This window comes from Amaranthus tricolor, chromosome 6 (genome assembly GCF_026212465.1).
Source record: "Amaranthus tricolor cultivar Red isolate AtriRed21 chromosome 6, ASM2621246v1, whole genome shotgun sequence".
NCBI classification, from domain to species: Eukaryota; Viridiplantae; Streptophyta; class Magnoliopsida; order Caryophyllales; family Amaranthaceae; genus Amaranthus; species Amaranthus tricolor.
In genome coordinates this window covers 9,969,207-9,982,958 of record NC_080052.1, presented here as the reverse complement: position 1 = coordinate 9,982,958, position 13,752 = coordinate 9,969,207, and the positions used below count along the sequence as shown (strand labels likewise).

Here is a 13,752-nt window from a genome sequence, read left to right as displayed (position 1 = left end):
TTCACACAATTAATCGATAAAATATCATCCCATGCTTCGAATTAGGGTTTTTACCCTAACCCTAGAGAGGAAAACTACTCATTAGACATGGTAATGAAAATGCAATTCATGATGAATGACGACTTAATTGAAACACTAAACATGAAAATGATGAATGATTTCAATGCACAAAGATAAATAATAAAGCAATAAATAAAGAAAACTTACGAATTGAGAAGAACGTAAATGTAAATTGCAAGGAAATTTAACGTAATAATAGAGTTTAACAACAAAGAGCTCTCGATGGAGAAGAACAAAAAGAAAAATTCTCAAAAATTAAAAATTAAAAACTAACTTAATGATATAAAAAAAATAACTACCACTATTTATAGTGGCTCCAAAAACTAATTTTCAAAACGCACGAAAAAGGCACCTGACGTGCTAGCGACGACTCGTGATATCAAGGGCGACGACTCGTCGCTTTTGTTCTGCCTGGGGTATGTGAGTTCAGTGAATGTACGACGAGTCATGGCAAGTTGGAGACGAGTTGTCGCTCAGCCTCTAGAACGCAGTGCTCAGATCAGAATGTATGTGACGAGTCGCGACATAGATGAGACGACTTGTGGCTTTGGCTCTGGACTATTATGCTGAGATTAGTAGATGTGCGACGAGTCGTGGCATTTTGTGGGATGACTCGTTGCTTTTGTAAATAAAACAGAAAAGAAAGTTCTATCTATTGAATGGTGATTTCTAATCTTTAAAGAAAATGTTTTGGCAAAGAAAGTAGAAAGATATTTGATTTATAAAAATAGAAAATAAAGAATAAAGAAAAATATTTTATAATGTATTTATATAGTGTTGTGTTTGCAAAAATAAATGTTTTGTAGGATATGATTAATAAATCCTACCTGCAAATGTATTCAGATTTATAGTATGGGATCTAGCTCAGTCTGTTTAGCTAATACTACATGCCGATACATGACCTACCTGAAGGTTAGAGTTGTACAGTTAGAAAACGGTGCCCAATCATTTTGTGTAAATATAGTTATAAAATTTCTTTTCCGCTATATGTTACATATAATCGGTATTTTGGTTGGATTGTGAGAGGATTTAAGCTATGTTAAATGTGTACTCAGCATAAGCTGACTATGTGGTTTTGTTCTTTGAATCTGTTCTGATAGGGGACAGATTTTGAGAAGATTGAGATTGACGAAGTCAATGGCAGCTGAAAGCGTAAAGATTAGCAATTATTAAAATAATCTCAACCAATCACATAAAAGAATGTAAGTAAAGGAAATCTTTTACTTAAAATTATTTTAGCACTTATTTTGGATTTTTGGAGAAAAGGTTCCACCCTATGAGGTGATGTGATTTTAGAATGTTCGGCTCTTGTGCCACTGATTGGTTATAATTTTAAAATGTTGGTTTGGAACTTGTAGGGTGACTTTAAGTCAAAAGGAAATATTTTGGTTTATCCGATTTACAAACAGACATCTGCCGAATTTTCTGCCGAATTTTCTGCTGAATTTTATATATTTTAAATCGGTTCAAATGTTTCTTATAATGTAATTTCTTTACATCTCTCAAAGATTGTAAACTTTAATATTTAAATTCTTGATAAATGTCTTGTAGATAATATAATCATTTGAGTAATTGATTATATTATCAATGTAATAGCCCGATATAAGCATTAAACTTCCGTATTAGTTTAAATTAATCTTGTTTAATCAGTTGTAGTTTCAGATTGTTACACCTTTTGACCTAGACAGCCAATGACCTAAACTATTTTACCTTAGATGTCTCTTGATCAAGACCCTAATTGGTCCAACTCAGACCCTTAGGATAGCCCTTTGATCTAGATGACAAGGTATCTGCTCTAGACACATATAATTTACCCGTAGACCCTTAAGTCTGGTGTTCTGAAGGAATCAAGGGTATGATAGGCCCATCTTATTCTGGTAAGTTTTTAAAAATCGTTCCTCTGGGTGACCCATTCTTCTAGGTCGATTGCACAATTCCACCAGTTGGTTAGTCTTTTTTTTTTGGTTCATCATACTGGTTTCAATTTTCTCTAGAGTGTGTGTTTCCCAGCATATTTAAAATTTTAAATCCTCCACGTCTAGTGAGTTTTTCCCTTGATTTTTTTGGTGACTAGGTTGATGTTTAATCACCCAAACAGCTACAGTGCAAGTTGTCTAACACTACTAGCGATTACTCACATATGTTACGGTTTCCCTTGAATCATTGCCTATTGCACTTGCTCTACGTAGACTATTGTCCCGCAAACGTCTCTTAATCCAAACTCGAATTGGTCCAGCTTCTGATATATAGCCATGTAAAAAGGCATTGTTGATATCAATCTGTTGAATACTCCAGTTCTTAGCAGCAGCTAAGGCAATAATTGTTCTCACTGTGGTGAACCTTGCAACTGGACTAAAAGTGTGTTTATAGTCTTTCCCTTTCTCCTGTTTATCACCCCTAGCTACCAACCTAGCTTTGCATCTCTCCATAGATCCATTAGTTTGAAATTTAATTTTGTAAACCCATATGCAACCAATAGCAGTCTTATCAGGGGGTAAAGTGGTTAACTCCCAAGTATGATTGGTTTCCAAAGCTTCAAGTTCTTTGTTCATGGCACTGATCCATCTAGGGTCATTTTTAGCTTTATTGTAAGAATTGGGTTCATAAACAGATAGCATGGAAGAAATACTATCTAAGTCTGCAGAAGACATATTTTGAAGAGAAGGTTCTATATGAACATTAAAAGATAAGGAGGAGGGAGATGGTATATCTTGTGGAGTAGTTAAAGGTTTGATGATAGGAATATTGGTAACAAAATCTTGATATTTGGAAGGGAATTTTGGAATTCTGGAGGATTTTCTTGGAGCAGGAATGAGAGGAGAAGAAGAAGAAGAATTATCAGGGGAAGCAGTAAAGTTATTGGACTGATCAAAAACATATGTAGAAGAAGGATTAGTGGATTGAGGAGAACTGAAAGAAGAAGTTAAAGGAGAATTAATAGGAGGAATATGCTGGAAAACAGGAGTATCATCAGAAATGTCTGATGAAGAAAAAATAAGCTCGGGTTGCTGAGAAGTAAAAGTAGATGTGTGTTGTTGTTTATAAGGAAAAATATGTTCTTTGAAAATAACATCTCTGCTAAGAATAATTTTGTGTTGATTCAAATCATACAATTTGTATCCCTTCTAAGCATAAGGATAACCTAAAAAGATGCATTTTTTAGCTCTAGGAGCAAATTTATCAGTAGTTTTGTGAGCAGGATAGCATAATGAACCAAAAACTTTGAGATGATCAAAAGTTACAGGTTTGTTCATGAGTAATTCATACGGAGTTTTCCAATTCAAGACAGAGGTTGGCATGAGGTTTATGAGATATGTGGCAGTCAATAAACAATCACCCCAAATTTAATAGGTAATCCAGCATGAAATCTTAGTGTTCTAGCAACTTCTAAAAGGTGCCTGTGATTCCTCTCAACTCTGCCATTTTGTTGAGGTAAACGAGGAAGACTCCTTTGATGTATAATGCCTTTTGAAGCAAAAAGAGAACTACAAGATTCTTGGAAATTTTCAGTCCCATTATCACTTCATATGATTTTAACAGTGGTGTTAAACTGATTTGAGACATAGGCAAGGTAAGTAGAAATTATATGAAACACTTGGTGTTTGCTGTGAAGTAAATGTGTCCAAGTGGTTCTAGTGTAATCATCAAGAATAGTAAGAAAATATGTGGCTCCTGATAAGGAAGGTGATCTGTATGGACCCCAAAGATCAATATGAATAAGCTCAAAAGATGCAGTAGCCTGAGAGGATGAAATAGGAAAAGGAAACTTATGATGTTCCCCTAAAATGCAAGATTCACAATGAAAATTCTCGTTATTATTATTGATTATTACATGAGGAATATGTTTCATAGTAGAAAAAGAAACATGACCTAATCTTGCATGAAGTAAACCAAGACTAGAAGAAGAACAAGCTGTATTTACAACAAGCTTATTAGGCGGAACATGATATGAAGAATCTGAAGGACACAAAAGATATAAGCTTGATGTTCTCACAGCAGTGGCTTTGATCTCATTAGTTGTAAGGTCCTGAAATATACATGAATGATCAGTAAACTTAGCAAGAAGATTGTTATTATCAAGCAATTGTCCAACAGATAAAAGATTATGTTTAAAAGAAGGAACAAACAATACACTGTCAAGAGTAATATCAGAATTAAGTTTGATAGATCCAGAATGAGTAACAGTATTTGTTGAACCATCGGGTAATCCAACAAGAATAAGAGAATGCAAAGAGTGGAGAGAAGAAAAAAATTTAGAATTAGAGCACATATGTTCAGATGCACCAGTGTCTATAATCCAAGAATTGGCAGGAATATTTGGAGAATTAGAATCAACATCAGAAACAAAAAAAATACCTTCAAAATTCACATTTGCATAAGAAGAAGTAAGAGGATCAGTAGAGATGGAAGATTGATTCATGCATTTAATGACCTCCTTGCATACTATTGATAACATTTGAGGATCAATAACAGAAGAAGACACCTTTCCTGAGGAACCAGAACCAGAACAAGGGACAGATCCAAGAATGCCAGGATTATCAACATGAACATTTGCAGTTGTTTTAGAAACGAATTTAAACTTCTTGTTTGAATACCACTCAAGGTAGCCTATAAGCTTGAAACATTGATCAATTGTGTCACCTTTGCCTTTACAATGCTCACATATTCTTTCAAACTTAGTTTTCTTGGAATCCTTCCTCATACCAGCAGAATTATTAGGTTTGAATTGATGAGCAGCAAAAGCAGTGATCTCACTAGATTGGCTTGTATAAAGGTTATTTTTGTGTTGTCTCTAAACGGATTGAAGAATATGATAGACTTTATTGATGTTAGGTAAAGGATCAGTACTAAAAATGTTTGTCTTAACTTGATCATAGGTAGGGTTAATACCAGAAAGAAATTGAATTAACTTCATTCTATTATCAGCATCTAAGATTTTTTTTAAAATTCCACAAGAACAATCAGCAAGAACTCCACAAGAACAATCAGGAAAACCTTCTAGGTCATGAATTTAATCCCATATTCTCTTCTTTTTAGCATAATATTCAGTAATGGAAGATTCATTCTGCTCAGTAAGAAAAAGAGATCTATGTAGATCAAATAATTGAGGTGCATTGCTTTGGCCATACCTATCTTTAACTTCCTTCCATAATTGACAAGCTGAATCAACAAACATGAAAGTTTCTGAAATACCTCTCTCCATGGAATTGACGATCCATGATCTCACAATGTAGTCATTTCACATCCATTTCTTGAAATCAGTTGATGATACGATGGCTTGACAAGAGTTCCATCAATAAAACGCTCCTTGTTTCTTGCATATAAAGCCATTTTCACAGATCTACTCCAGTTTACATAGTAGGAACCCGAGAAAACAAGAGCAAAAATTGAATGTTGTGAAATATCAGAAGAATAAAGAAAATAAGGATCATTAAAATTGAAATTCACCTTGCTTTGAACTGGAATTTCAGCATTATTTGTTATCGGAATTTCAGCATTGATTGTTATAGGCGTTTCTGCATGTTTTGAAAATGGCGTTTCTGAAGCAGCCATTAAAAGGATGAAGAAGAAATCAGAGGATGAAGAAAGAGATTAAAACGGAAGCAGTAAGAGCAAGACTTGCTCTGATATCATGAGAAACTGCAAGATTTGCAGTAGAAGAATCAAGATAATATTGATTGTACAAGATGATTCTCAAAGAAGATTAAGGGGAAGGATTTTATTGATTGAGAATGTAAAGAATCTATCTCTCTAAAAACTAAAACAAGAGTATATATATATATATATATATATATATATATATATATATATATATATATATATATATATATATATATATATATATATATATATATATATATATATATATATATATATATATATATGAAAATGAGGTATGATTGTTGATTTCTAAGAAAATCAATTGAATAATTGTTTTGTTTTATATTGAAATGTTCGACATTGAAAAATGTTCGTTTTTAGGAAATGGCAATGGATATATATATCCGGGTTATTATGAAATCCTATAGCTTGATAATAGGTAATGGTTATTCGGATCGGTCTCGAGCCCTCGATCCCGTTTCGTTCTTGCAAGAACCGTATTTTCGGTGATGACGATCACCCGTGTTCTCAGGATTTAGATCAAGCCTACTTCCTGACGGTCCATATATTCCCACGTTTTAAGTGCTGTTAAATTATTGATTTAATATGAGTTTTGAATAAATACATTTGGTACATAAAGTTTTGTTTGTTTTGAAAAGGATATCACATTTGTCATTTGCCGTATTGTTTCGCTATTGACTTGTAAAGTAATAGCCGCATTTTGATTTACGCTATTAACTTGTAAAGTTATAGCCGTGTTTTGATTCGTTATGAACTAAAGGTTCATAGCCGTATTTATGTCGATACCAAACGATCTTTTAAAAGAGTTTTGATTTGGATAAAATAATGTTTATAAATGATTACCAAGTGAACAAGGAATTTGATTTGGAAATGTTTGTTAATGACTTGTATACATATGTAGTAGTTTGTTGGATTACTCAACAATGTTGATGTAAGTGTGATTAGGAAGAACAAATTTAGATTTAAAAGTTTCTGATTTAAAAGAGTAGATAAGAAAGAATAGTAGAAGAATATTGATATGAGCCAAATCACAAGAACAAACTCAATGATTTGGGGTTTTAGGCTAGAGACAAGACACACTCAATCTCTCCTAAGAATTAACAATCAAGACAAACTCAAAGTGATAATTGAAATTACTATTTCTTTGGACAAACACAAGAAGAAAAGCAATGCATAAAACTCAAGGTTTATATTTTGAAACAAAATCTGAATTTTTTTGATTACAAAACATTTCTTTATATAGGGTGAATACAAGATTCTAGAAGCTTTCAAATACATCCCCTATTTCAGTCAATACATCCCCCTTTGTTGGTCAACAAATTCATAAATTAATTAGAGTTCATGTATCAAAATTCTTCTAGCAAATACAATGAACTTGCTGATTTCTAGAAACTAAATTCATTCCCCCTTATACTAATGAAAATCAGCCCCAAAAACTCAAAAATAAAAATAAAAATTAATATTCTGGACCAACATTGCATATTGATGCCACCCTGGCTCTTTTGTACCATTTATTTGTTATCCCATACTAAGCATGTGACAAATTCTGGTTTGCAAAAAAAAGAATTTGTTGGCCTCTTAAGGTTTTGATGATGACTTCACTTTTAAATAAACAAACATATTTTTAGAGATTGTTTTGTAGGTATATATCCGGTTTAATTTAAATCGTTGATGAAGCCTATGACTTGATTCGTGGAAGTTGTACATGTCTCAAATATCCAAAAAGTTGGGCAATTGCTTTAGAAGTCAGTTTACTGTTCCTAGAGTTGAAGTCCTGACGAAAGTTGTAGATGGAGACAGTGCGTTGTTCCCCACGATACAGGTCTGAAGAAGACATTGACTGGAAGTTACGAAAATTATGTTTTCTGTTTTTAGTTAATGTAAAAGGTTAAAATTTAATTAGTTGCTTAATTAAATTTATTTATTAATTGGCAAAATATTTTTAATACGCCTAAAAACATGGAGAAGACTAATTCCTTGTTTATCTCCTATAAACTCGGACATCCAAGAGACTTGTTCTCTACTTTGAATTAGTCTCCTACATTTTAGGATCTTCCTTTAACCCATATAATATTAATTGTACAGCAGTTATGTTCCACTCCTACTTTCAACTAACTTCCCACTTTCTTTGGGAGCAAGTAAGTTTATGGAAGTCGTGGGATAAGTGCATCTCATGGAGAACGTGGGCTGAGTGCACTGACGGCTGTTCCCTTTATAAAAGAGGGAAGCTACGGTTAAGCGGATATGAATAGAGAGTGTCCATTTAAGGGAGATTATTCAAAGAAAAATATTTTCTGTTTTTGAATGCCAATTAATTCATTATATTTTTCTTGAGCAACTACTTAATTTTAATCTTCATGAGAATTGGCCTTGTAAAGGGTAATTGATTGTTTTGTTGTAATTAGACTTATGGGAAGTCTAAGGGAATAGAGAATAGAATCGAGAGAAGAGAAAGAGAAGGAGAGAAAGAGAAGAGAAGAGAAGTAGGCCTAAGTAGAGAAGCTTTGAGTGAAGCATTTAGAGTGAAGCATTTAGAGAATTGAGAAGCTTCAAGTGAAGCAAACATTGTTTTGTGTAATTGTAATTGATTGCCTTAACATAGTGAGAATTTTGAAATCCCGGGGGGTCGTGGTTTTTCCTTCTTATTAGGCCAAGAAGGTTTCCACGTAAAATCTTTGTCTCCTTTATTATTTTTCTTTTCGTTTTTGAGTTTAAGTTTTGTTCTTTACTTGATACAATTCCGCAAAAATTAGAGGAAAAAATCTTAAACCTACTACACAACAATTCACCCCCCCTCTTTTTGCATTCGATCATCCATTAGCATTCCTACAATTGGTATCAGAGCCCTGTTCCTCATTTAATCAGGAAATCCTGAGAGCAGTATCCTGTTCCCTGGAAAGATGTTGAAGATGAACGAGCGCATGGAAGAGGGGTACTCCACACAAAGACCACCCATGTTCGATGGGAAATTCTATACTTACTGGAAAAATAGAATGAAAATCTTCATAAAGGCCGAAAACTATCAAGTTTGGAGAGTCATTGAAATTGGAGACTTTGAGGTGACGACCATCAACTCCAACAATAAAGCTGTTCCAAAACCAATCACTGAATATGAAAAAGAAGATTTTCAAAAGATGGAGATGAACGCTCTTGCTATCAAGTTACTTCACTGTGGGCTTGGTCCAAATGAGCGCAATCGTATTATGGGTTGCAAAACCGCTAAGCAGATTTGGGACCTGCTAGAAGTTACCCATGAAGGTACTAGTGAAGTAAAGCGATCCAAGATTGACTTGCTAATGTCCAAATATGAAAGATTCGTCATGGAACCGAGGGAAAACATTCAAGAGATGTTCACTAGGTTCACAAATATTACGAATGAATTAGTCTCTCTTGGTAGAATCATTCCCGTTGATGAACAAGTTAGGAAAATACTTAGGAGTCTTACTCAAGACGAACGCTGGAGAGCTAAGGTCACAGCCATCCAGGAGTCCAAAGATTTCACCAAGTTTAATTTGGAAGAGTTGGCTGGTTCCCTCATGACTCATGAATTGCATTTGGGAACAGCTGACAGTTCCCGTAACAAAGGACTGGCTCTGGCAGCAGATGATAGTGAAGAGTCAGACGCTGGTGAAGAGGAAGCTGCTATGTTGGCACGTAAATTCAAAAAATTCTTCAGGAACAGCAGATATAGAAATCAAAGAAACAACAAAGAAAAAGGAACTGCTAACTTGAAGACAAATTTTGAATGCCACAAGTGTGGGAGCACTGATCACTTCATCAAGGATTGCCCTCAATGGAAAAATGAGAGGGGCAAGGGAAAAGCAAGAGAAGTTGGTAAACAATATAAGAAAGGAAACTTCAAAACTGATTTTAGAAAGGCAATGATCGCAGCTTGGGGTGATACGGAGAGCGAGGCTGAGACAGAAGCTCCAGTGGAGGAAGAAACCGCAAATCTGTGTCTCATGGCATCTCATGAAGAGTCTAAGGAAAAAGAGGTAATGTCTTCTAGTCCATCTTCTAAACAACTGTCTAATTTAAGTAAGAATAAATTAATCAAATTGTTGTTAGAGACACAAGAAAAATTGAATGAAAAAACAGCTAAGTGTCTCCAAATTGAGAAAGACCTCAACTCAAACAAGGATCATGTATAATATCTAAATTCATTTGGAATAGATGTACAAAGCAGATTTTTTAATTTGCTAGATCAGAATGTTGTTTTGAAAGAGACAATTGAGAAATTGAAACAAGAATTTATTTTCCTTAGTATCGAAGTGAATCAAAACAGATTGTTAGGATTAAGTAAAGATGCAAACAATATATCTACTCACATGGTTAACACTGAATTTCAAAAGTTGAAATCAAAATTAGAATCCTACGAAATTGAAAATGAAAATTTGAAAAATAAAATAAACTTAAGAGGAAAAGGGAAATTCAATGAAATTCCCAAATGGATTCTAAATGCTAAAATCAAAAGTAAAGAAGGACTAGGCTATATGAAGAATGATAAAAAGAAAAAGGTCTATGTAGATCTCCCTAGTAGCAAAATATGTTCCTTCTGTGGTAAAAGTGGACACCTGAAACATCAATGTATAAAGAAGGAACAGCATATCAAAGCAAATAAAAATTATGTCGAACGAATATGGATTAAGAAATGTGATTCAAGTATTGTCGACAAGGAACTCAAGGATGAATGGGTTCCTGTACCTAACCATTAGTTTGCTTTGCAGGTTCAAGTGAGGGGGAACAACTCATGGTATCTCGACAGTGGGTGTTCCAAGCATATGACGGGTGACAAATCTAAATTTCTCTCACTTGAAGCCTATGATGGGGGAACAGTAACCTTCGGTGACAACATGAAGGGTGAGATAATTGCCAAAGGAAAGGTTGGAAGGTCTAGTTCCCATGCCATCGATAACGTATTTTTAGTCGAGAATTTAAAACACAATTTGTTAAGTATTTCTCAATTTTGCGACAAAGGTAACTCTGTTAAGTTTACTTCTGAACGATGCATAATTTCTAGGAACAGTACAGGAGACCCTGTGCTGGAGGGAATCAGAAAAGGGAACACCTATGTGGTGGACCTGGACACTGTTCCCAGAAACAGTCTAACGTGTTTAAGTGTTATTGAAGAAGACCCACTTCTTTGGCACAAACGTCTAGGTCATGCTAGTTATTCATTGATTAACACATTAAGATCAAAAGACCTAGTAAGAGGATTACCTGCAATAAAATTCCTTAAAAATGAAGTTTGTGATCCTTGTGCTAAAGGAAAACAAGTGCGGTCATCCTTTAAATCAAAGAACGTTGTGACTACCACTAGACCATTAGAATTAATTCATATGGATTTATGTGGACCTATGAGAACACAAAGTTGTAGTGACAAAAGATATGTGTTTGTCATAGTTGATGATTTTAGTAGATTTACTTGGACCTTATTTTTGGTAAGCAAAGATGAAGCTTTTGATGAGTTTGTTTCTTTTGCTAATAAAATACAAAAATCTACCAATAATCAAATCGTTCACATAAGGTCTGATCATGGGAAAGAATTTGAAAATTCAAACTTCATGAATTATTGCAATGAACATGGCATAAATCACAATTTTCCGCACCTAGAACACCACAACAAAATGGAGTGGTAGAAAGGAAAAATAGGACCTTAGAAGAAATGGCTAGGACCATGTTGATTGCTAGTGGTCTACCTAGGAATTTTTGGGCAGAAGCCGTCAATACTGCATGTTACATATTGAATCGTGTACTGATAAGGCCAATCACTTCTAAAACACCCTATGAATTACTCAAAGGTGTTAAACCAAATATTTCCTATTTTCGTGTATTTGGATGCAAATGTTTTGTTCATGTGAATGGAAAACGAAATATAGGTAAGTTTGATGAAAGAAGTGATGAAGCAGTACTTCTCGGTTATTCATCACATAGCAAAGCTTACAGAGTTTATAATAAGAGAACAATGTGTGTAGAGGAATCTGTTCACATAATTTTTGATGAAACTAACTTTTCAACAAGTGAACAGGAAACAAGTAATATTAAAATAGGTCTTGCAAACTTGGAAGATGATGATGAAGGAATTAAAGTGCAAGATCATGGAACAGCAAGTGAACAGTCTACACAAGAAGAGGCAGAAGAAACTGACCAAATCTAGGAACTGCCAGAACAACAGGACCAGCAGACTGTTCCCAATCCAGTTGTTCCCGCAGCTGACCAAGATGATCCAGTAGCTGAACAAAATGCAAATCCAGATGCTGAAACAGAACATGCTACTGTTCCCTCCAGAGAATTTGTGCCTAAACCTTGGAAATACCAAAGTTATCATCCTCTTGATCTGATTATAAGTGATATGAATAAAGGAACACAAACCAGATCCCAACTGAGAAACTTTTGTGCACACTTTGCGTTCCTATCATCACTTGAACCCAAAAATCACGAAGAAGCTCTAAAGGATTCCGAATGGATAGTAGCCATGCAAGATGAATTAAATGAATTTGAAAGAAATAAAGTGTGGCACTTAGAACCTAAACCAAAAGGCAAGAAGGTAATTGGTTTGAAATGGGTATTTCGGAATAAGCTAGATGAGCATGGAATAATTGTAAGAAACAAAGCAAGACTCGTGGTCAAAGGGTACAATCAACAAGAAGGTATTGATTATACTGAGACATTTGCTCCGGTAGCAAGGTTAGAGGCTATTAGAATTTTAATTTCTTTTGCTGCATTCATGAATTTTAAATTATATCAAATGGATGTGAAATGTGCTTTTTTAAATGGCTTTCTTGATGAAGAAGTTTTTGTTGAACAACCCCCAGGTTTTGAAAATACCTCTTGTCCTGATCATGTCTACAAGCTTGATAAAGCCCTATATGGCTTGAAGCAAGCTCCTAGGCAATGGTATGAAAGACTTTCAAAGTTTTTGATTCAAAACAACTTTGTAAGAGGAAAAATCGACAAAACCTTGTTCTTTAAGAATAAAGGTTCTAATATTTTGGTTGTTCAAATTTATGTTGATGATAATATTTTTGGTGCCACTAATGATTTATTATGTAAAGAATTTGTTAACCTAATGGGCACAGAATTTGAAATGAGCATGATGGGAGAACTAAATTTCTTCCTTGGGTTACAAATTAGACAAACCGAAAATGGTATCTTCATTCATCAACAAAAATATATAAAAGAACTTCTAAAGAAATATGGTCTAACAAATGCTAAAACCAACCATACACCCATGGCTACAAATGTTAGATTAGATGAAGACCTAAAAGGAACTAACGTAGATCAAACAATGTATCGAGGCATGATAGGTTCTTTATTATATCTAACTGCAAGTAGACCCGATATTTCATTTAGTGTTGGTTTATGTGCTAGATTTCAATCAAATCCTAAAGAATCACATCTCACGGCAGTCAAACGAATTTTAAGATATTTGAAGGGAACAGACGACTTGTCCTTATTTTATCCTAAAAGTGATGTTTATGATTTAAAAGGTTTTAGTGATGCAGATTATGCAGGTGATCTTGTAAATAGAAAAAGTACATCAGGTATGGTACAATTTCTTGGCTCATGTTTAGTTTCATGGAGTTCCAAGAAGCAAAATACTGTTGCATTATCCACTGCCGAAGCTGAATACGTAGCAGCAGCAGCTTGCTGTTCCCAAATGCTTTGGATAAAACAGCAACTAAGAGATTTTGGTATTAAAGTTGAATGCATTCCTATTTATTGTGATAATACCAGTGCCATATGTATATCCAAAGATCCAGTGCATCATTCTCGTGCTAAACATATACATATTAGACATCATTTTCTTAAGGATAACGTAGAACACAAAAATATTATATTAAAGCATGTTAACACAAATGAACAAGTTGCAGATATTCTGACCAAACCACTTCCTAGGGAACAATATGAAAAGATGAGATTGGAACTTGGTATGATCAAGCTCCACTAAAGTTAGTTGCATATATTTCCCATTGAAGCATCATGAGAATGAAAAGGTCATGAATCAATCTCAATATCTTGATTGAAAATCAATTATTGCATGGATCAGGTAAACACGTAATAAAGTTT

The 13,752-nt window shown here is 34.3% G+C and overlaps 1 protein-coding gene across 2 annotated transcripts in view; it reads left to right on the top strand.

The window, feature by feature from the left end:
• Positions 1–11,285, top strand: part of LOC130816041 (uncharacterized) — a 28,850-nt gene extending 17,565 nt beyond the window's left edge. For both annotated transcript variants that reach the window (XM_057682611.1, XM_057682612.1), the window contains 2 exons: positions 1,161–1,262; positions 7,311–11,285. In XM_057682611.1, coding sequence (XP_057538594.1) covers positions 8,583–9,833 — 1,251 coding nt within the window. In that variant the 5' untranslated portion in view covers positions 1,161–1,262; positions 7,311–8,582 and the 3' untranslated portion in view covers positions 9,834–11,285. The remainder of the gene's footprint in view (positions 1–1,160; positions 1,263–7,310) is intronic.
• Positions 11,286–13,752: the final 2,467 nt, after the last annotated feature.